Source organism: Coffea arabica, chromosome 7c, assembly GCF_036785885.1.
Source record: "Coffea arabica cultivar ET-39 chromosome 7c, Coffea Arabica ET-39 HiFi, whole genome shotgun sequence".
Lineage (NCBI taxonomy): Eukaryota > Viridiplantae > Streptophyta > Magnoliopsida > Gentianales > Rubiaceae > Coffea > Coffea arabica.
The window spans coordinates 17,117,779-17,138,872 of NC_092322.1; the positions used below are offsets into that span (position 1 = coordinate 17,117,779).

At 35.0% G+C, this 21,094-nt stretch overlaps 1 protein-coding gene across 6 annotated transcripts; it reads right to left on the reverse strand.

Annotated features, from left to right (window-relative positions):
• Positions 1 to 959: 959 nt before the first annotated feature.
• Positions 960 to 20,418, reverse strand: LOC113700098 (NAD-dependent protein deacylase SRT2). Of its 6 annotated transcripts, XR_003450522.2 has the most exons (13): positions 20,143 to 20,280; positions 18,853 to 18,897; positions 17,144 to 17,189; positions 16,813 to 17,047; positions 15,806 to 15,871; positions 10,858 to 10,903; positions 8,991 to 9,151; positions 8,757 to 8,886; positions 7,050 to 7,211; positions 4,790 to 4,917; positions 2,673 to 2,882; positions 1,405 to 1,504; positions 960 to 1,318 (listed from the first exon to the last, which is right to left on the reverse strand). XR_003450522.2 is itself a non-coding variant. In XM_027220551.2 (12 exons), the coding sequence occupies exons 1-12, from the start codon at positions 20,182 to 20,184 to the stop codon at positions 1,262 to 1,264; spliced, it is 1,218 nt and encodes a 405-aa protein (XP_027076352.1). In that variant the 5' UTR covers positions 20,185 to 20,272; the 3' UTR covers positions 960 to 1,261. The 6 variants fall into 6 exon arrangements, 5 of the variants coding, with proteins under 5 accessions (XP_027076352.1, XP_027076354.1, XP_027076355.1 ...); XM_027220551.2 differs by lacking the exon at positions 2,673 to 2,882 and having other exon boundaries at positions 20,143 to 20,272; XM_027220553.2 differs by lacking the exons at positions 2,673 to 2,882; positions 18,853 to 18,897 and having other exon boundaries at positions 20,143 to 20,282.
• Between the last annotated feature and the right edge of the window lie 676 nt (positions 20,419 to 21,094).

The following is a 21,094-nucleotide window of genomic DNA, read 5'->3' on the forward strand; positions in this document are numbered from 1 at the left end:
GTGAAATCAGGTTACATCTTAAGGGATGAATTGTAATTACCCCTAATTTCAATTATCTAACTAAATGTAGAGCAAAAGCTCTTGATGGTTTGTATGATTGGCAAGTGTCCATTCCTTCTTCAAATTTAATGACAGTTTGGTGTTCAATAGTTTTTTATTAGCAACTTTACCATTGTCCTCAAATGACAATTACTTGATCTTTAACTTGGTTTCTTTGGACAAGTTTTTCTATATGGATATTTTTAGTTAGTTTTGGACCCACACATGGTTAAGTCATATATGTGTAGGTGGGAAAAAAAAAATTTAGAGCAAACTTACAACAAACTTAAGCAGTTTAACCCTTTTTGTATTGGTTTAAAGCTCAATCAATCTCTCAAATTTAAGATCAATTTAGTATTAGATTTTAAAATATTTTGGTTTTTGGTGTGAATACATAGTAGAAATTTATTAGTGTGAATACATTGTAGTAGGCAATAACCTTAATATATATATATATATATATATATATATATATATATTGACACACACACACACACAGACACACCAAAAGGTGATTATATCCTCCCTGTCATTGTCAAGCCCTCAAGATAATTGCTGTTTCAATTTTTGAATCTAAAATTTGAGCATCTAATACAGATAGAGAAATTAAACAACATTTATTATTTATTTTTTTTTTGGTTTTTTTTTTGGTTTAAGTTATGGGTTTCAAATCCCTTCTTCAAACCTTTTTGATGCCCCAAGCAACTTAATTTCGTAATTACAGATTTGAAATCCATTCCTTTGAAATTTAGCCCTAAATCCAAATTCTTCTATCCAACTCAAGTAACTCAATTTGGAGCAAACAAAGTCCAATGCTGTATCAAGGCCCCTGTAAATTTGGCACAAACAAAATCTTTCTATGGAATTAATCCGAAATTGTACTGCACCACCACATCAACATAAGCAAGTAGAGAGGAGTCTGATCAGATACCAAGGGCTCCTTAAGACCGATGCAGGTAAGAATTACAACATATATGGATTAATATCTAGCATACAACTTAGAAAATGCAGCATAAGAACTAAACGAGACTCCATCCAACATCTAGTGGCACTTTAGGCAGGGACAAAGAAATGGTTTTAATCAATTTTACTTTGCTGGATACAAAACCATCATCTAAACAATATTTCATTTACAACAGAGGCTTACAAGGTGCTTGCAATGGCAATTGCATCCGCGATGAATTGAGTCAAGTTTTGAAACCATCTCTTGAGCTTCAAGGTACTATGAATAAGGAACAGGGACACTAAGGGATCCAGTGTTAAGCAATCTTGGCAGTATCTGCAAGATAGATGCATCAACATCAGAAAAGGTTTAATGCCATATGAGACTGTGTTCAGAAAAATGTGATTTAACTGAAACCGTACCTCACCAAGTCGAGCATTGATTTTTAAAGGCACAAATTTATCAGCTCGTGTCTCGCCAAGGTTTACAATTGCAGTAGCAGCACCAGCTTCATGAGCAGCCCTAACAAATAAGACCAAAAAATAATTTTTATACATCCCTTATTGAAAAGAGATCTTTGTGGAAACTGTCCCATAACCGTCTTTTAATACATGACCTCTTTATTCAAATAATAAACACCCGTGCATAAAATCTAATTGAAAATGATACTCTTAGCAAGTTCAAAAAGACATCGTAACGCCAATTAGAAAAAAGAAAAAGAAACTGAACCAGAAAACAGAGACCCTTATAAGCACCAGTTTAAATTTAATGTTCATAAGTTTGGGTTTTAGGACTTCATAATGAAGATCTATACCACAGCATGGCAGGAACAGACGAAAATCTTGAGTTCATATTTGGCTTATTGTATGGAATTATAGAGATTCAATGAGAACAATGTCTAAACTGAGAATGGATTCCCTCCAAATGAATTACTAAATCCAAAAAATGCAAGATCAAAGAGAACATATCAGACATCTCATGTGGCAAACAAAAAGGAGGTGAAATCTATTAGTAACTGCTGCAGAAGCTGCCAAAAAACAAAGACCTATAATCAAGTCGACAAATAAACAATACAAAAAGGTTGATGAAGACCAGACCAAAAGATAGGGGCATAACTAACAAACCAAACCTTATTAGGAAAGGATCTGCCAGTCTTGAAATGGGTATCTTTCAAGCCAAAACACATACCAAATGCAATTATACTTCAGATACTCTAGGACTTGAGCTCAAGTCCAACACCCCAGTTGCAGCATACACAAGCATGATAGCAAATTTAGGCACATACAGGACAAATTTCAAAGCACAAATTTAGTCCACTTTTCCATCTGATGCAGTACCAAGGAAATGTGGATAAAAAAGGATATCAGATACTTGGCTCCAGAAAGTAGGACAAACTGTGGATAGGAGAAGGAAAAGTAGGAAAAGAAAGAAAAAGAATTACCAACTCCAAACAAGTCTCCACAATAATTTTTCAGTCATTCTGGACCAGCATAACTTCCATTGGACAAGGCACTGATTAGGATTCTAAGCATTAGGATGAGAATTTACTTATATTAGACTTTTATTTTATAGCTGCAAGTCAATATATAATCAGGTTTTGCTCGCGTTGCACATCAGCTTTTAAAACTTAAAGAATATCGTCCGTTCTACATGTTTTTCATGTAAGTATCCAGGCGTTGGGCTAATTTACCTAACCAGAACAATGTCTTTCACCATTTTGCTTTCAAGCCCATAAGCGGGCTAATTTACCTAACCAGGACAATGTCTTTCACCATTTTGCTTTCAAGCCCATAAGCTGGTCATGCACCAAAGCTTTCCCTAGTCTTCTCAGGCTTCTGTCTGCATCAGAACATTCCAAGCTTCACCTAAATCATACTTAGAAAGATGGCAAGGCTTGGACCTGGGACACCAAATAGAGTAAGTGAACTTCCCTAAGCAAACTTAACAGCCAAGAAAATGAGATGCTAGAAAGCGTAGGACGCCAGATTTGACTCATAGTTTCTCGCAATATATCAATTACATGAAAAGCCCTCATGAAACTGATACAGAGACCTACTTTAGCTTTGGTTCAAATCACAAAATCACCAACAACAAACATTGAAGCCATGAGAGGGCACATTAACTGCTATTGACACCTTCCTTTGGACTAAAAGCTTCTCTTTTATGATATAATCCTAGTTGCTGAAGCCTTCGATCATTCTTGCTGGAGAGATTCTATACAGGAATAAATCAATGCCCAGACATAATAAGACTTGAGTTTCACTGCCTGCAGGGAGAGATGCCCTTTTTCATCCAAGAAGATCAATGGCAACTAGCATTTAAACTATATATCCCTCAAAACTCTCTTACACAAACTCCAATGTTACATGGGCATTAGCAACAGAAGGGAACTCCCAAGAGAACTAGATAGTTTCATCACTGAAGTTGAAATGTATTGCCTTAAACCATGTAGAAGCTGAATAAGGGATGAGCGTTTGCTTAATATGAGACTTCCCGAGTGGGAGTTGCTTTGCTTTACTTCAAAATTTTTCTCTGGGAGAGTGGATAAAAAAAGGGTCTTTCCATTGAAATTTTAAGAGCTAAGCAACTATTTAATATTGAATATTGTTTACCAGGGAAGGTACATTTCTTTACATAATCAGGATATAGCATTCTCGTTATCTTAAATTTGTTTTTGAATATGTATAGCTATCAGTATCAACCTAATACATAGCTCTTTGCAATTAATATGTATCAATCTTGAGGTAAGCCGCTTCATCCACTGCTTAGCCTGTTGGAGTCTTAGAGGAATCCATGTGTTCAGGGTCTTATATGGGGAAAACCACACAAGCAAGACGAAGCTGAAGAGTGAAGATATTGAGTCTGAAAGCCTGTATAGTACCTGGAAAGGCACTAAGATAGATTTCTTGCTGTGAGAGGGGTCTCTATAAGAAATATTTTTTTCTCTTTCTAATCTTTTTTCTTTCTGGGTAAATAGGCCAGCAACTGGGTAAAAGACATCTTAGGAAAGCATTCACTTCCACCCTTTCCTTGAAAGGAATTTATTCTTATCCTGGCCAGTAAGCAGGGTCAAAGGATGAGGCAGGGGAGTTGTTGTGCGCTTTCTACTAAGACAAATAGCAGCAACATACTTGAAGCTCTATCCCTAAGACATGGATTGTAGTATTGAGCTGCAGCTAAGACATCACTTGAGACAATTTTTACCACACAAACTGACATCTGGCTGCTGATTTCTAGCACCCAAACTGATGCATGGTTGCTCATAAATCTCTAGGTCCTACCTGGCTGAAATCTGTTCAGTGGACTTCTCGATGTTTGAAGTTATTTGGCTATTCATCTTAAAGCTAAAATATGGACCAAGAATGCAATTATACTCACAAGCAGCAATCAACTCACAAACATGTTTAAAGAACAAAAGATCATCTAATGCAAGCATGTTACAAGGAATATCATCTAATGCAAGCATGTTACAAGGAAGAATATAAACTAGTTCAGCTTGTGTAAACAGAAAAATTCCCTTACCTTGGTCGAGCTAAGTCAAAGGTGAGAACCACTTTTATCTCAATTTGCATAGCAGGTTAATCGATTAACACGTAATTATAATTCATTGAATTGCATATTTTATTTCAAATCCTCCAAATATTTGTCAGCCACAATATTGATAAGTTTTCTTTGTGTCCTATAATGACCCACTTAAATAAGTGGTTACTGCAAAAAACTTGCTGAACATGATCATCTTGCCTCCATCCCCCTCTTTGTTTTTTCAATAACAAAAAAAATAGAATAGTAAGATTAAACAATTCTCACCTAATAAGACGGAAAGCAGACATAGTCATCAAAGATGAGCCAAGCACAAGAAAAGCATCACATCTCTTTGCAGCTTCCATGGCTGTGTCAGCTCTGTCCTTTGGGACATTATCACCAAAGAAGACAACCTGCAGAAAGTTAAATACATTAGACATTAAGATGAATATAGACATTCTAGTTCCAGTATATGTCAACCAATAAAAGATGGCTATGCAAAGTAGCTAAAAGAAAAGAATAGATAAGACAAGCATTTAATTGAGATAAAACATCATCGCCAAATGAAATCAAGGAAAAACAAAAATAATTCATCCAAAGAAGTAGAATGAAACATACAAGGCAAAGTTAAAATTATAAACCAGCAAGTCCCGGTAATGTCAAGTAGACCGATAAATTTGTAAACAAAGTACTGTATGCATCTGAAGTATTATACACTCAAGATTTACCAAAAATCTAGCTCAACATTGTTTTAGCAAACTGGGGAACCATTTGATACATCTGGAAACTATATACTGTCCATTTTGTAGACTTTTAACTTCATGAAAACATTCTGTTTTATTTTTTTTGGTTTTGTAGATTTTTAACCTCATGAAAACATTCTGTTTTATTCTTTTGGCGTGTCCATTGTGATTATTATGGTATTTGAGAGATTTAACAGCCACATTGATACACGATAGGAGATTATGTCAATCCAGTGGACTGAATTCTGGAAAGTGTGGCTTACCTGGCCTACATCTAACTATTCTATCAATGACAAAACCTAAGTGCTCCTGCCACACAATGTTTTCCTTTGTTGCTGAATCCAAATCTCCACTTCCTTTAAATAACGTGTTGAGAGAGAGAGAGAGAGAGAGAATAAAAGGTTTCTTTTTACATGCCAATTTAACAGAATGCGCAGCTTCTTACATTCAAATTTGAATTGACAAATAGCATACCAGCCTCTATTCTGCATGAAACTTGCAGGAACCTGAGCAAGTTGACAGACAAATCTTTTTGCATTGCTTCACAATGTAGAAGTTTTTACCATTTCAAAAAAATAGGTAAATCTTTGTTGTAAACTTTACTTATAAATAGCACTGTGTTCTGATGCACTTATGAGGATAGAAAATGGTAATTTATTGAGCTGGAGGCTTCAAAGATGCCTCTGTTCAGTATCCTGTCAGAATTTGGCACACGAAGGAAAAGAAGTGCAATTGAAGCAGTAGAAAGAACCTTGAGAAATAGCTTTCCTCTTTGTGGAACTGTTGGAATATAAGCTATCCAAAATAATTCCCGATTTTATCTTTGCAGTAGAGATTCACAGACTCGCAATAAAATACATGGGGGCCATTTTAATGATGCCTCTTACCGAGAAATGTGCTACTCTAAAGATAAAAAGAAAGAGGAAGAAATGACAATGTGAGATCCTTTCCAATTGCATCTCAACCTTAATGATGCAAGTGCAAGAAGGAGCATGTAAGGTTAATAGGTTAATCAACATGTATTGTCCTTGCTACCAATATATACCAATTAAAATGTGAAAACAGTTGAAGCTAATAGCAAATATTTATCAAGAGAAAGGAAAAAGGAATTCATCCAGTAATCTGGCATCCAGTCTTTGTGAAACTAATTAATTTACCAGTTGAATGGAACTTTCTATTTAATAAAATCAAATGTTTAGGCTCGAATACAATTTAGTTTACAAAGACAATTTCTGTACTCTCCACCTACCGAAAACAAATTTCTGTACTCCCATTTCTATATCTGTACAATAAGAGCTCATCATTAGTTGAAAGAGAAACATAATAATCTAAGAATTCTTTGTTGTCCAAATGACAACTTCAGTACTTTCACAGATTATTTCAAGGAATACAAGTGGAAATGTATTTTGCTGCGGCGAAAAGGCAAAATACTTATAGGCATTTATCTAATAAAATAAAAGATGAATGCGGAAAAACTTTTAGTTATCATGTTTTTCATTAAACTCATGTGCTAGATCCAATTTCAAAAGACTTCTTCCTATTTAATTTTTTACTTTTTATTTTTCCACTTGTTTTCAGTAAGCACTGATATAGTGTAAAGAAAGGATATATATCTCTTTGGAAGAATCTTTTTCGACCTTTAGGTAAATCAAGAGCTAAAACATTAAAATGTCAACTGCAAGTGCAAATTTTTATTTGCTACCTATTATTATTTTTAGGTGACTTGCATGAACCCAGTGATACTCTCAATCCAGGAAAAATAACAATCCCACTAACATCATGTAAATGAGGAAATGGCTTACGTCAGGTTTTAAAATTCCATCACATCTCTGACAACTAGGAATATGAAATTCCTCCTCCCAGAATTTCTCATCAATTTCAACGTCTCCATCTGGCCTAATCTTCATACCAAAGCTCTTGTCGGAGACACTGTCATAGTCTAAACTTTCAATTGCAGCTGCCCACTGGCAAATAGCGCAACATATTGATTGAGAAGTAGTTCTCATAGAACAGGAAAGTACGTCATACATATGCACAATTGTTAGGTTAATTGAGCATTTCAAGTCAAACCACCTCAAAGAAATGAGAAAAAAGATAAATAATCAATGTAGAGACAGCTTGATACAAATAAATAAAACTGACAGTTTAGACCTCAAAACCTCAAAAACTTAAAACACAAATACAATGATGCAAATTTCGGAAAGCAGACACATAGTTGGACATGCCTATAAATAGCAGTTCCATGGGAGAAAGACAAAACTTCACTACTATGTAACTTTGGCCAAGACGAACGAGTTTAACCTTCAACACATTCTGGCCTCAGCAAGGGCTCCTGTAAGTTATAGCTTGGCACTATAATGCAAAGCAGGAATTGATAGAGCCAGGGGATAGTAACAGGAAGAAATTGATTGAGTAACTTAAATTGATCATGTAACACTCATGCCAAAACGAACTTCTTGAATGGGAATTGTGAGGACAGGGTTTGGAAGTAAGAAGAAACTGATGGGGTTAATTTATTTGATCAAAGGCACTCTTGCTGAAAGAAATTCATGAATGTCCAAGATTAGCTATCAGCAGTGACATAAGAGCCAAAAAGCCATTCTTTTGTATTTTTGCTTCATTAAGGCATTAATGACATAAAACAAAGTCATGAAGTATTCGCATATCCATTGTGGGCAGAATTCATCCTAATCTTTATAGAGAGGTTCTTTACAAATTTAAAAATCTTCAGGTTAAGACTATACAAGAAATATTCTTATGACAATACCTAGTGGCAACTCAACCAGGTATACAGATCTTATAAAAACAATTCTCACAATAGACTGAATATTCTACTTGTAAAGGTAACTAGCTGTTCTCCATCATATGCACACATCCCAGTCCCCACCTAAACAAGTAATTAATGTATTCAATAGATAGAAAATGTACCACCAAAGTATAATATTTCAATGCAAACCAATATTTTCAGGTTTCTTGGACGTCATCTGAATAAATTCTTCCCAACCAAAGTAAAAGAGACAGATCTACCACAAAGTGCCGAAATTCATACTCAAGGTAACTAAGTGGTATCCTTCATACGTAGATGTCCAGGCAGGACACCAGAACAAGCAATGGGTGTCTTCTAGAGACAGACAATGTACCAAATGAAATCAATATTTCAGATTAAACTAAGGGATATTTGGGGGCATTATTTTTCCATATCCCCTTCTTGGTCATCAATATGAAATAAATTATTTCCAGCCTAAGCAAATGAGACAGATCCTTACACCAACAGCCCATCAAATACAGATTTCTGATGTGCCAATTTTTAACATGATCAATCCCTTTTATCAACTTCAAAAATGGAAAAACAATGCAGCTATTAATGTGTGATAGCTCAATTGACAAAAAAATAAAAATATGTGATAAATCAGATTAATTCCCAGGCATATTTGTACAAGAAGATCAGAGCTGAAAATAACATACAACAGTATGCAAGATCATTTACTCATGCAGTTAGAAAAACTAACCTTTTTATTATGGGCTTTTACTTGATCTTGAAATACACTTCGAGAGAGTGAAAAACCACAATTTGTACAATTAACATTATATACGGTTCCATGTAATTCCAGGGGATTACTTCCAGCACGATGATGCAGCCTGATATAAGGAATTTATAGGGTTAGCTGCTCCTCTAGGTTCTATACCAAAAAAAAATGCACAAGTTCTAAGGCAATAAAACACCAATAACTAAAGCAGTGTACCTGTCTACATTTTGTGTAATCATAAAATTTATCCGTCCTGCTTTCTCAAGAGATGCCAGAGAAATATGAGCTGCACCAGGTTGTGCAGCGGTGAACTTTCTCCATCCGGCATAGCTCCTTGCCCAGTATCGTCTTCGTGCCCGGATGGAATGCATAAACTCCTATTAAACCAAGATGGAATTCTAATACTTTTTGAAAAATCTGACAAAACATAGAAACACAAATAAAGCCCAGAAAATATCGATTTCTAGAAATAGGCAAACACCCTTGTTCATATTCGCAAAATTCTGCATTGTGAAATCATTCAAAACATCTCACATTTTTCCAAATGAATTTTTTCATCCTTCACTTTTAAAATGGTAACTTTACGTCCCTTACAAAATCAAGTCGGTAAAATTTGGTCTCAACCTAGGTTTTCGAACACTTTTTATTCTGAATCCATCATATAACTACAAATGGTCATTTTTTAGTGCCAAAAAGATTAGATTTCATTTATAGTTAAGAAAAATGACCTGATCGATATGCATTTTTGCCCCTAAAAAAGTTGGATATGACCCAAACCATTTTCATTTCTTCCTAAAAAATGGGATCATACCCAATCCATATTCATTTTTGCCACTAAAAATGTGGGATCTAACCTTTTTGTACATAAAAATGACAGCATGTGAGTCACATGGCGATTTCGAGCTAAAAAGCGGTTGAAAACCCAGGTTGGGACTAAGTTTTACCGACTTGACTTTATAAGGGACGTAAAGTTACTATTTAAAAAGTAAAGGACAAAAAATTCATTTGGAAAAGGTGAGGGACGTTTTAAACAATTTTCCCTTCTACATCAGTTATTAAATGAAACATAGCTTCTAAAATATCAATATAGCTCTCTAACTTAAAATATTGATAGTGTACGTGAAGGTACTTCCAAAAACTAGAATTTGGTCCCTTCTAATATGGAGAAACCTAGGGGCAGGTCAACACAATTTTCAAAAGTTATAGCTACACATTTCAAAAGTTATAGCTACACAAGTGAGCTGGTATCAAATAACATAATTAACACACACAGGTTGCTTTAGCACCAGACGCAAAATAATCATGACCAAGAGTTAGCAACTTTTTCAGCTTTTTCCTTCAATGTCCACATTTTAATGACTTTTTCTTTTTTGGCATGCTTCATCTCCTTGATAGGATTCAAATACAGATCAAGGAACTTGAAATCCAACTCCATCAACTCAGGGGAAGCTCATTGTACATAGTTTTTTCAGCTAGTGAAATCAAGCTTGAAGGTGTGTTAGTATTTGTTAACTTTCAAGCTCAAATTCACATCCCCTCAACACCAAAAAAAAAAATATAAGTATAAATTCTATACTGATAGTGCATTTGCAGTTATAGAGACATATACAGAAGAAGCAAGCTTCAAGAACCCTGCTAAAGGCCAGTTGGACAAATGCTTGTTAACAATTAGACAAGACAAGTAAACAAGACAAGCTTAACAGCAATTTTAATTTTTGTTTGCAAATAAAAACATGTTCAAACAACATAGCACTTGGCTCAATCTTGACTGCCTAAAGCTCTACTGCATGATGTCTATCATCAAATCTAGTCTAGGTGGCAAACATTTTTGTTAAAAATAATAATTTTATAAGCTGTTAAAAAAAAAATCAATAAAAAAGGCTTAGACCAAATTATCAAATGAGCAGTTCATGCAACATTTAACAAAAAAGGTTCAATGAATGGCTCCACGTATTTTCAAGTCTAAACGGCATTTAAAAGAATGGGGCATCTCTGACTTTTTGGAACAGTAGAAGATTATCCAACATAGTGGAAAATCACTCAAAAAACTAGCTAGATTTCATGGCACGTGCCTTCAGTTCACCTGATGGGTTATGGGTTTGAATCCAGTGCTATAAGCTCCATTTGGACTGCAAAGAAAAGGACAAAATGATATTACTTCTCAGCTTCAACGCAGATTTTCACTTTTACATATTTGATGTGCCAATTGAAAATTTCTGTCATCGGGTAGGATATGCAGGCCCAGCTGGTTTTAACATTGATGAGATTCTTATTCTAGCGAAAGAAAACATAGACAGACAAGTAGATGACTCCTGCTAGAATACACATCTTTGAATCAGTATTAGAAAACTACACGATTTAGCTATTTCATCAAAAAGATTGTATTCAATATTCTATAAAAGGAAATACAAATATTTTGTCAAAAGTGGCTCACAAACTTACATTGGGGAGCAAAATGAAAAATGAGATGAATTTACTCGCATAACCTGCATATATTTGTTCATCAACTACTCCCTGGAGACTGTTATCACTGAATGATTTAGGATGTGGAACAGAAGGAAGCAGATGGCATAATTATTAAAAGTACACATTTGCACTCAAGTACCTGAGCATCTCGAATGGCATCTCAATGGTATGAGGTGAAATATTTCCACATAAATGCTACTGGAACCAAATTCTAGGCTTGCTGAAAAAAGTAATTGCACTTTTCTATCATTTTGTTTTCTTTCTTCACAGGCTTTCTCAGTAACCATCATCAGCCTCATTGCTACTTTTGTTATTAATGCTGCACTTGTAATTGTTAGAGTTATTGCCATTACCATTATCATCAGTTCCTTCGGTAGGTTGTATATTTTTTTTTTCTTTTTTGAGTCAGCAGGTTATACATTGTGAGGTCAATGTTCACTAATACGAATATAATTTGTCATGATCTTTCAATTTGGTCTACTAGTTTATCTAGCATACATCTGTAAGTTAATGAAATACAGGTAACAACTTGAAAATGTAGGTCCACTCAAGTAAAAAGAAAATTACTAAAAGGTGAATTGAAAAATGGTAAATGATAGGAAGTTCTCCATCCACAACCAAATTATACTTATACATTGATTCAAACACACAGTGCAGCTTGATGGCTGCAACCCACTCTTCTGCTTTTATCAAATGGACCAGTTTCATGAATGACAGACTTATCTTTATCCATTAGGGGTCAACTAGAAATTTTTGAGTGCCTACTGTTCGCTGAAAGCATCAGATATTTTGTTTTCCCGTTTTCTCATATTAGTTTGAACTCTCCAAAGCAAGAGGAGCCCCCGGTTTGTTCATCGCATTTGCAAATAAACGGCCAATAGCGTACAATTTTGTAGTTTTCAACATTGTTTCTCATAGGATTGCTACATTATGCATCTCCGACACGGAAAACTCAAGCTTCCAAGGCTGTACTTTCCGACATTTACTTACAGAATTTCAAGTCTCTTCTTCCAACTTCATTAAAACCCACAGAAAAAATCCTCTATTTGTGTCCTAATCCAGTAATACTCAAAATGAAGATAATATTAACTACATCTTTTCTATATTTTCTGCAACCTCAGATTTATTTAATTAAAGGGTAAAAAACAAAAAGGCCCCCCGTGGTAAAATTAATATACAGAAAAGCCTCCCGTGGTTTCAAAAACGTACAACACGACATCCCATACTTTGAACTAAATTGTAAAGGTGACGGAATCTGTTAAATTCAACAGAAATAGACGAAATGACCAAAATGCCCCGATATAATTAAGCAAAAGACAGCCCAAAAAAATCATTTGTTTTATTCTCTAGATAGAGAGAATTGAGGGTTAAGGGGTAAAATAGGTATATTTGTTAAAAATTAGGTATAAAAATTTTTTTCAGGTCCCAATAAGTCATTTCCGTTAAGTTTAACGGATTCCGTCACCTTTACAATTTAGTTCAAAACATGAGGTGTTATGTTGTACGTTTTGAAATCACGGGGGGCTTTTCTTTGTATTAGGTTTACCACAGGAGGTTTTTTTGTTTTTTTACCCTTAATTAAAATAAGTGCAGACTAAGTAATACTTCTTAAAGGTCTGTCTCCAAAATCTCTTGCCCAAGCCTTTTGATTAAGGAGCAAAACTATCTACTTTCTTGATACAAAGGGGACGATAACACTATGATCCGAATCATGGAAGAAAAACTCCCGTCCTTTCTAGATCTAAAATCTGTCCTAACTCCTGACATAACTCCTGAATAATTACAAATGCCAAACCCCCAATTGGAAAGCTGGTCCACTGCCCTGTTTCATTTACTAAGAGTGTGCTAAACAAAGGCCTCCAGTCTCTAGATATTAGTATCCTGCAATGCACTGTAACTTTTGCTGATGACTGATAACTAATTTCCCCTTGTTTGGATCAGTTGCATAACAACCAGAAAATCTGTTTCAACAACCATCTCTCCCTAAAAACCGTGTTCGATGTCATCTCCAAATCCTCTTTTATATTTAAACTCATGTACCTGTAAAACTCATTCCACGCTTCTAATAGCCTGCAGCCAATATACCATCTCACCAAGCAACATTAATGCTCTTCAGATGAGCATATCCATGGAAAAATTTTTCATTATTGTTCAATTCTTCCATCCACAAGTTTGGTACAGCCAAAAGATTTTGCTTTTTCGCATTGTTTTGACTTATTACATGTCACTCAAACCTTGCAAACATCTTTGTTATCCCTATACTTCAGTGCATTTGATTGTTTAATCTTGAGTGCTAATGACAACAATAATTTGCATTCTATAGCCATTATCAAATCTAGCACTTGAACAAGATACCTAGAGGATACTTTGCCAACAAATGCTCTAATTCTGTTTCTTCACATGCTTTCTATGATAGCATTAACACCAGAAGCTTTTCATTATATATATGTAACTCTTTAATGAGAAAGGAAAAAAATATTTGTATTTGTTTATCGAGTTTTCTTTTTAGTCACAAAAAGTATATACATTTTGAAACTGGTGCAGATCAGTAAAATGCTGCACCTACTTGTTTTATAACATTTCATTTGTGCAAATGAATAATGATTTAATGCGGTAGGCTTAGCAACTTCAAATGTCAGAAACAGCATACATAGAAAATTCTAATCCAACCATACCCCACCCCCAAAAAAAGAAAAAAAAGAGAGGCAGGAAATGAAAACCAAACACTCTGCCTTTCTGTCTTTCCGGCCCTTCTTCCCCCTTTGCCCCTTAAGACCTCCATCTCCTCTTAGGTTAGAGTTTTGGGTACAGATCAGGTACTGCTTTGTTTTGCAGAAATAAAAAAGGTAGTCAAATCTAGAAGGAAATCATGCTGGTTTTGGAGCTCTTGTAATTAAAGGACTAGACATAAAAACTTAAGGGGTGTGAAATAGAAATTCCACTAAGACAACTTTCAAGTTGGCTCCTGTGAACAGCTTGATGCAGATTAACCAGTGGTAGATATCACATAATTCAAGGAACCCTAGATGCTGTTGGACTAAAAAACTAGATGATGTAAGTGAAGCTCTTGATAAGGAGATAGTTGCACCACTCTAGTAGAACCAACCAGAAAGTTATCCTCAAGTTCGTGGATATAAGTAAGTCTATAAAAGTAAAAAATAAAAAATAAAAATGTACTCACTATCACTAATTCAACCAATTGACAAATGAAAGAACTTTAACTTCTGATTAGTTGAAGATCAACAGCTAAGTTCTTGCATTCAAAAGCAAGCTTCTACTCTTTTATCCTTCATTACTGATTTGCCATGTCACTAACAATAATTTCTATTGGTTCCTGCGATACCCCATCCCACATCGTAAAAGCAAAGTGCTATAGACCAATACTTAAGTAGAGCCTAAGCACACAAGTCCAACTTGGGATATCCATTTTGGGCTAGCGAGGACGGAGCCCAAGTAGTTGGACTTGCCTGCTGAGACTTTGGTCGTGTTCTGGGCTTGCAGGTGTGTTCTGGGCTTGCAGGCCTGGGGTGTGACATTATGGTATCAAAGCGCCATGTGTGGTCTCTACAGCGGGTGAGACTGGGCCGGTGGTATTGGGCCGGACTACACAAAGGAGCGGAGGAACTAAGTGCTGTGCAGGGCTAAGTGCTATGTTGACCCAAGGGAGACTAAGCCAGTGGTATTGCGCCAGACTACACAAGGGAGTGAAGGAACAAAGTGCTGTGAAGAGATAAGTGCTACATAGAATCTGACACAACTGAGTGGATAGTCTGGATTTGCGAGAACGCAAAGCCTAAAAAGGAAGGGTGAATGTGATACCCCATCCCACATCGAAAAACCAACAAGTGATGGTGGATCAAGCTTATACTCTCTCTTATCTTGTCTCCACTCCTTTGGTCTAGAAGACAAGCAAGAGAGATACTTAAGTAGAGCCTAAGCACTCAAGTCCAACTTGGGATATCCATTTTGGGCTAGCGAGGATGACGCCCAAGTAGTTGGACTTGGCTGCTGAGACCTTGGTTGCATTTCAGCCTGCGGGCCTAGGGCGTGACAGTTCTCCGATGTAATCTTAAGGAAACCAATATGCAAGAGGGCTAAGGCTATTCTAATAAGATGTACAAGCATCTAAATATGAAGGTTGATGGGAAACATATGCAACACTCAGCATGAGAATTAAAGAATAGCATTATGATGGAGTGCTAGCAACCCAAAACACAGCAAGCTGGGGCGTGACAGTTCCTCAATGTAATCCTAAGGAAAACAATATGCATTATGAGAATCACAGAATAGCACTGTGATGATGTGCTAGCAACCCAAAAAACAGAAGTCAAACACAACACTGACACAATTAAAATATGACACATCTTTTAATCCTACCAGATATGATTCTAAAGTTCCAATTCTAATTCCAAGCACCTCCCAACATGTGTTCTTATAGAAGTTGTCAATAAGCAAAAAAAACATATCAAAAATACCATGCATACTAACACATTGCCAGGAACATGACATGTAAGCATTGTAATCTGCAACTAAGCAACCAAAAAAAGTTTGAAAAAGACACTAACCTTCTATAATCAGGAATTCCACACTCTGTGCTAATTCCAGCACCAGTCAGAACAACAAGATTTGAACTGTAAAATTAGCAAGAATCGAAATTGGTCAGAGATTTTAACAAATCATGTAAATAACAGTTTCCCTTAGAAAGGGAGTAAAACTGCCTTGGAATGGTAAAATTCATAATTAGGAATTTCAGGTGTCATAAATGAAACCTCTTTGAAACTGAAAGTGCACAGTTTTCTGCAACATTTTCACATATGTTATTTAAACAGCAGGTTAGCATGCAAAGGCTAGAGAAAAGTAGAAAACCAGTTTAAATTGGCTATCTTGAACATTCAAATTGTTAAATGGAAAACCTGAATTTAAAAACATAGTGTCAATCCTTTAGAAAATAACTTTGAAGACCTTACAGAAATTCAATTCTTTTAAACCACACTGGAACAGCATGTTCTTCAGTAAAAACTTGCAACTAAATTTAACTTTATATTTAAACAACTTAATGCATGCTGGTTCCTTCTGTAAGAAGGTAAACCAAATGTGCATTTTAAACTCTCCCACACACATACTACACAAAGTACATATTAATTATATGGGACTGTTATGTCAAAGAGACCCTTATATGTAAAAAGTGACCCCTGGGGCAGGCTTTTTACGCGACAACCGAAAGTTTCAGAAGTAAGCAAATTATAGACAACTAAGGAACTCAAATTGAGTTAACATTCCACCTCCACAAAAGAGAAAAAGAAAGTGCTAATTGAATCATCAAAGAGGGAAAAATGGGGAGCTTTTTGAACTGGAGATCAATCTGGATGCTATTCTTCTTGATTTAGTTAGAGTTATGAGTGCAAACAGATCAGTTGTCCTTGCCAAGTTGAGTGCACACACAGATGACAAGAAATTGAAGAATAAAGATGAGTTCTCTACAATCACATATATACTGCTCCTGCAGATTCTCCTGAGATTAATCTAACAGGTACACAAAAAAGTGATGCAATACCATCAATATCAATCATACCTCCTATCAAAAAATTGATAGAGAATGTTGACATCTTGAACACTAGGTGGATCTGAATCAGGAATTATCATCTTTTTCCTCAAACTTGAAGATGCCTTCTCTTTACTTTCTAAAGTAGCCCTTGGAAATGAGATTCGGCAAGCTGTCTGCACATGCTTTGAGGATCCTTGAAAAGATAAAATCCTTCCCACTCTACCAAGAGATTTTCTGTTCTTGCAAGTTGATTGAATGCAACCTGTAAATTAGGAAGACAAGACTTGTTTTCAGATTTTAGCTATCAATTACTTTCAGATATGGAAGAACCAAAGCATGTATCAAGATAATATCCAACTTGCTGTCAATATTTGGCTGAGCAATTCTCCTGTACTTCTCGGGCCCTGAATGGTAAAGGAGCAAAGTAAGAATTAAAACCATGCATGATGGGCCAATTATCTACGGAACCACTCCAAAACAAGATAACAGTTAATAATCAAAACCATTTATGACTCTCTGAAGCATTTGGAAGCATCATGACTTTAATTTCATAAATGTTCCTGACAACATTTTCTCTTAGAGTACTCCTGTAGCTGTCTATGAGAAGAAACCCATAGATTACTTTAAAAAAAAAATAGAAAGGGCGCAAACCAAGTGCATTGCCTGGTCTAGATAAAGCTAAATGTGTAACAATTGCGTGCAAACATACTGTTGTCCAATGGATCACCGTGTAACAAGCTTATACTAGGCAAAAGTTCACTCTTGGAAGAGATATGGACATGAAATTTCAAGAAAGGAAAAGAGGAAAAGAAGCATTGTGAAATAAGAATAGCACATGGTGCACTAAGACAATTTTGTCACCATTAAATTTTCTCACAGATAGCCTTAAAACCCACGGTTGAATCTTCCCAAAACTGGAAATGTTGAACACATTCAATTTGGCCACAACAAATAATTTTAATCTCTATGAATCACTCTCTTCTTAGGCAAGTGCCCTCAAAATTCAAGGTTGACAGCCAAGTTTTCAAATTAAAAAATGCAAATGTTAAATGCATTTAATTCAGCAACACTAAACAATTATACTCTCCTCAGAATCAGTCACATCTTAGGCAAACAAACATTCAACACCAATAGACAATTTTAATTTAGCATAGTAGAACTCAAGTAACTATAGCCTTCTTCATCAAAATTACAGAAAGGAATTAAAAGAACAGAGACAATTTCCAGGACATGACATTATACAGCTCATAAGAGCACAAAAAGGTTTCTTTCTTTTCCTTCATTTGGATATATGTAAATATGTTCATTACACGTTGAAAATAAGTGTCTACAAAGGACCGAAAAGAGAGAGAGAACATCATATAATCTGAATGAAATTTAAACCCAAATATGTTACAGTTTTTACCAAATTCTTGAAATTTCAAAATTTTGTCACCTAAGTTAAATAAACAAAGAATCCCATTAGATTATATTGACATGTAAATAGATGAAAGAGAAAACATAGGCATGTTTTTTTTAGCACAAACTATAAGCATATGTTCTCTTCAAAGCAATTGAGAATTACACTGTCTTCGAAATTTTTGGGAACTGAGGTTTTAAGAAAACGAAATCTAGGACATTAAATATCACTTCTCTTGTCATGTTAAATCTGTAAATTGAGTTTTTGAATAAACATATTGCAATGGAGGGGGAAAAAACAATAGATAGTTATAGGAACTTGAAAATGTATCATTTCAGTATAGAATTAAAGTCCCACGAATTGAAGAATATTCAAATCCTATGAATTTGGCATGAAAGAAACTGAAATTTAAAGAATTTCATAAATCTACATATGCTATCAACAAAGATCATACAAAAGATAATAAAATGAAAATTTGAAGAGAAAAGAGGTCTAAACTCTTGGAGGAAAAAAAGAAAACTCATAGGAAAGAGGAATTTATGAGTGAAAGATGGACAGTTTCTAAGCTAGTGACCAAAACAGCTGGATTGGCAAGAAATTTCATAAGCGATTGCAAAATATTTGCCACAACTACAGTCTGGATTCTCCTCCAAACTTTCTGCCTTCACCTTTCCAGTTGTGTTGTATATGCCACCAGCATCCAATTTCATGTCCTATATCAGGATATTCCAAGTGTTCACCGCTACCCATCAGAAGAAAGAATCCAAATTTAAACACCCAAAAGATCCAGAGCCAACATAATTTATGCTTAAGTTTATGCCTACCCACTTTACATAAGGTGACAATAGTTTTTTTTCTTTGATTCGATAATTCAGGACACACAACAATGTAATATATTATAAGTAATACATTTCCAATTACCAAATGACATATCAGGCAGTGTCAATCTTAACGACTAAAATGATATAACATTTGCTAACTAACATATTTCTAGATCAATTCCCACACGTTACATTCACAATGTGATTTCCCCCTCAAGGAATAGCCAAATCAATCATGGCATATATACAATTGAAGCAGAACAGTCTGACGTGATCAAATTATAAAAACATTAGATATGTTAAAGAACCTTCCATGTTTAATGGCTTTTCTGGAACATCATATTTTCCCAAAATTCTGGAAAGACGAAAGAATAAGAAAAATCACTCAAATAAACAAACACACACCACTAGCCCAAAAGTTCCACTATTTAACAGTTACTCCTATTGGTCCATTGTCCTTCCTAAGCCCTAAGGCTCCTATATCCACCCTCCCCACTACACCTTCAACCGGAGCCAAACCAAACTCAGCTAAAATAACAAAAACTGATCTTCTCTCTCAAATACATAGAGCAGATCCAGAATATAACACCTTGCTCTAACTGTCAGATATATTCTACAAAAGGTTCAAAATGAGAAAGCAAAAATTGAAAAACAGGAAGATCCCGCTTTTTCTTTCACTATCACTGCCTGAAATTTAACCTCAAGGTTTTCATTAGGCATTTCTACTGGATGAACATATAACTGTTCCCTTAAAAAAAATTACTGTTTTCTTCCGTATATATCAATGACTATTATATTGTTTCTGTTCCTGGTTTCTGTACTATCATTTAAAAGTTATCTGAAGAATATACCAGACCTAATATGCTTCATCTGTCTCACTAAAATATTTACTTCCTTCCCAAATGACCATTTCGGTGTTCAAATAACATAAAGCTAATTCACCAATATATAATCTAGCGTCAGTATATTCCCAGCAAAAAATAAAAATTACTACAATCAATTACAGCATCTCTGACAAATATTCTTGCATAAATTACAGCACAACATTCAAACAGTGCAATATATTCCAGAAAACTAAAACACCATTGGAATAACCATTCAAGCTGCAAATAGAAATTTCTTGTATCAGACACTTACAGTAATAAAGGGTCTGTAAGGAAATCGGAAAGCCATTGCCATAGGAGCTGAATTGCTGGAAATCTTTTTGCGCTTTTTTCTTTAGGTGTTCAATTCTTCCCTTTCTTTCCCAATTGGGATGCATTGTCCTCCTCAGAAAATAAAAGGGCTTAAAAAAAAAAAAAAGAAGGCCTGATTTTGCTCCCCCTTACGTGGAAGCTTCAAAATCCTTAGCATAACGCTTGTTTCAATAGTTGCAATTTAGTTTCCCATGTTTGGCCTATGTGCGAAACTGGTCCTTAATATTTCAACTAAAATAAATTTGGTCCCGAAAGTTTCAAATTTGAGGCACTTGCCATTTAAGACAATTAATAGAAAATCAATAATGATTAATCGTCAAAATCAAATTACCATTAGAAAGAGGGATGGGTTGGGTAGTACTGAAGGTGAGAATAGAAATGAAAGGTCTTGGATTCAAGGCATCCACTTACACTAGATAAAAAAAATTTTAATTACCATTAGTCAAAAGTTTTTTGGCATTGCACCTATAATCACTAATATCTTGAATTTAGATTATTATGGTCCCTTAGATTTTAAATAGTTATAGCCACATTTTCAATTTGAAAATGCAAACGAGATATGAATTGATTAAATATACAATACATGTGCTGTCTACTTCCTATAGAATTTCATAAACACTTCATATCATTTTGATCTAAAGAGCATCCCTTTATTAAATAAGTTGAAAGTTGTAATACAATATAAATTTGATATGTAAAACAAAAATTAGTATAAGAAAAGGAAAAAAATTGTAGTTTTAGTATATAGCTTTGTTAATTTCGACTACACAAATTCTTGCTTGACTAGTGGACATAAGCTGCAAATTGGTGTAGTTAGTAGTTTAATCATAAAAACTATTGAATATAAGTACAAATGAAGTGTTTTTAGGAATCTCTAAAAAACAAAAAAAACT

Bases quoted from the DNA above. Each gene is read 5' to 3' on its own strand.
- LOC113700098 (XM_027220551.2), bottom strand. From the start codon at position 20,184: ATGGCAATGGCTTTCCGATTTCCTTACAGACCCTTTATTACT. The intron at 18,898-20,142 runs GTAAGTGTCTGA...ATCCTGATATAG, and splicing joins CTTACAGACCCTTTATTACT to GACATGAAATTGGATGCTGG. The intron at 1,319-1,404 runs GTACGGTTTCAG...TCTATCTTGCAG, and splicing joins TCAATGCTCGACTTGGTGAG to ATACTGCCAAGATTGCTTAA.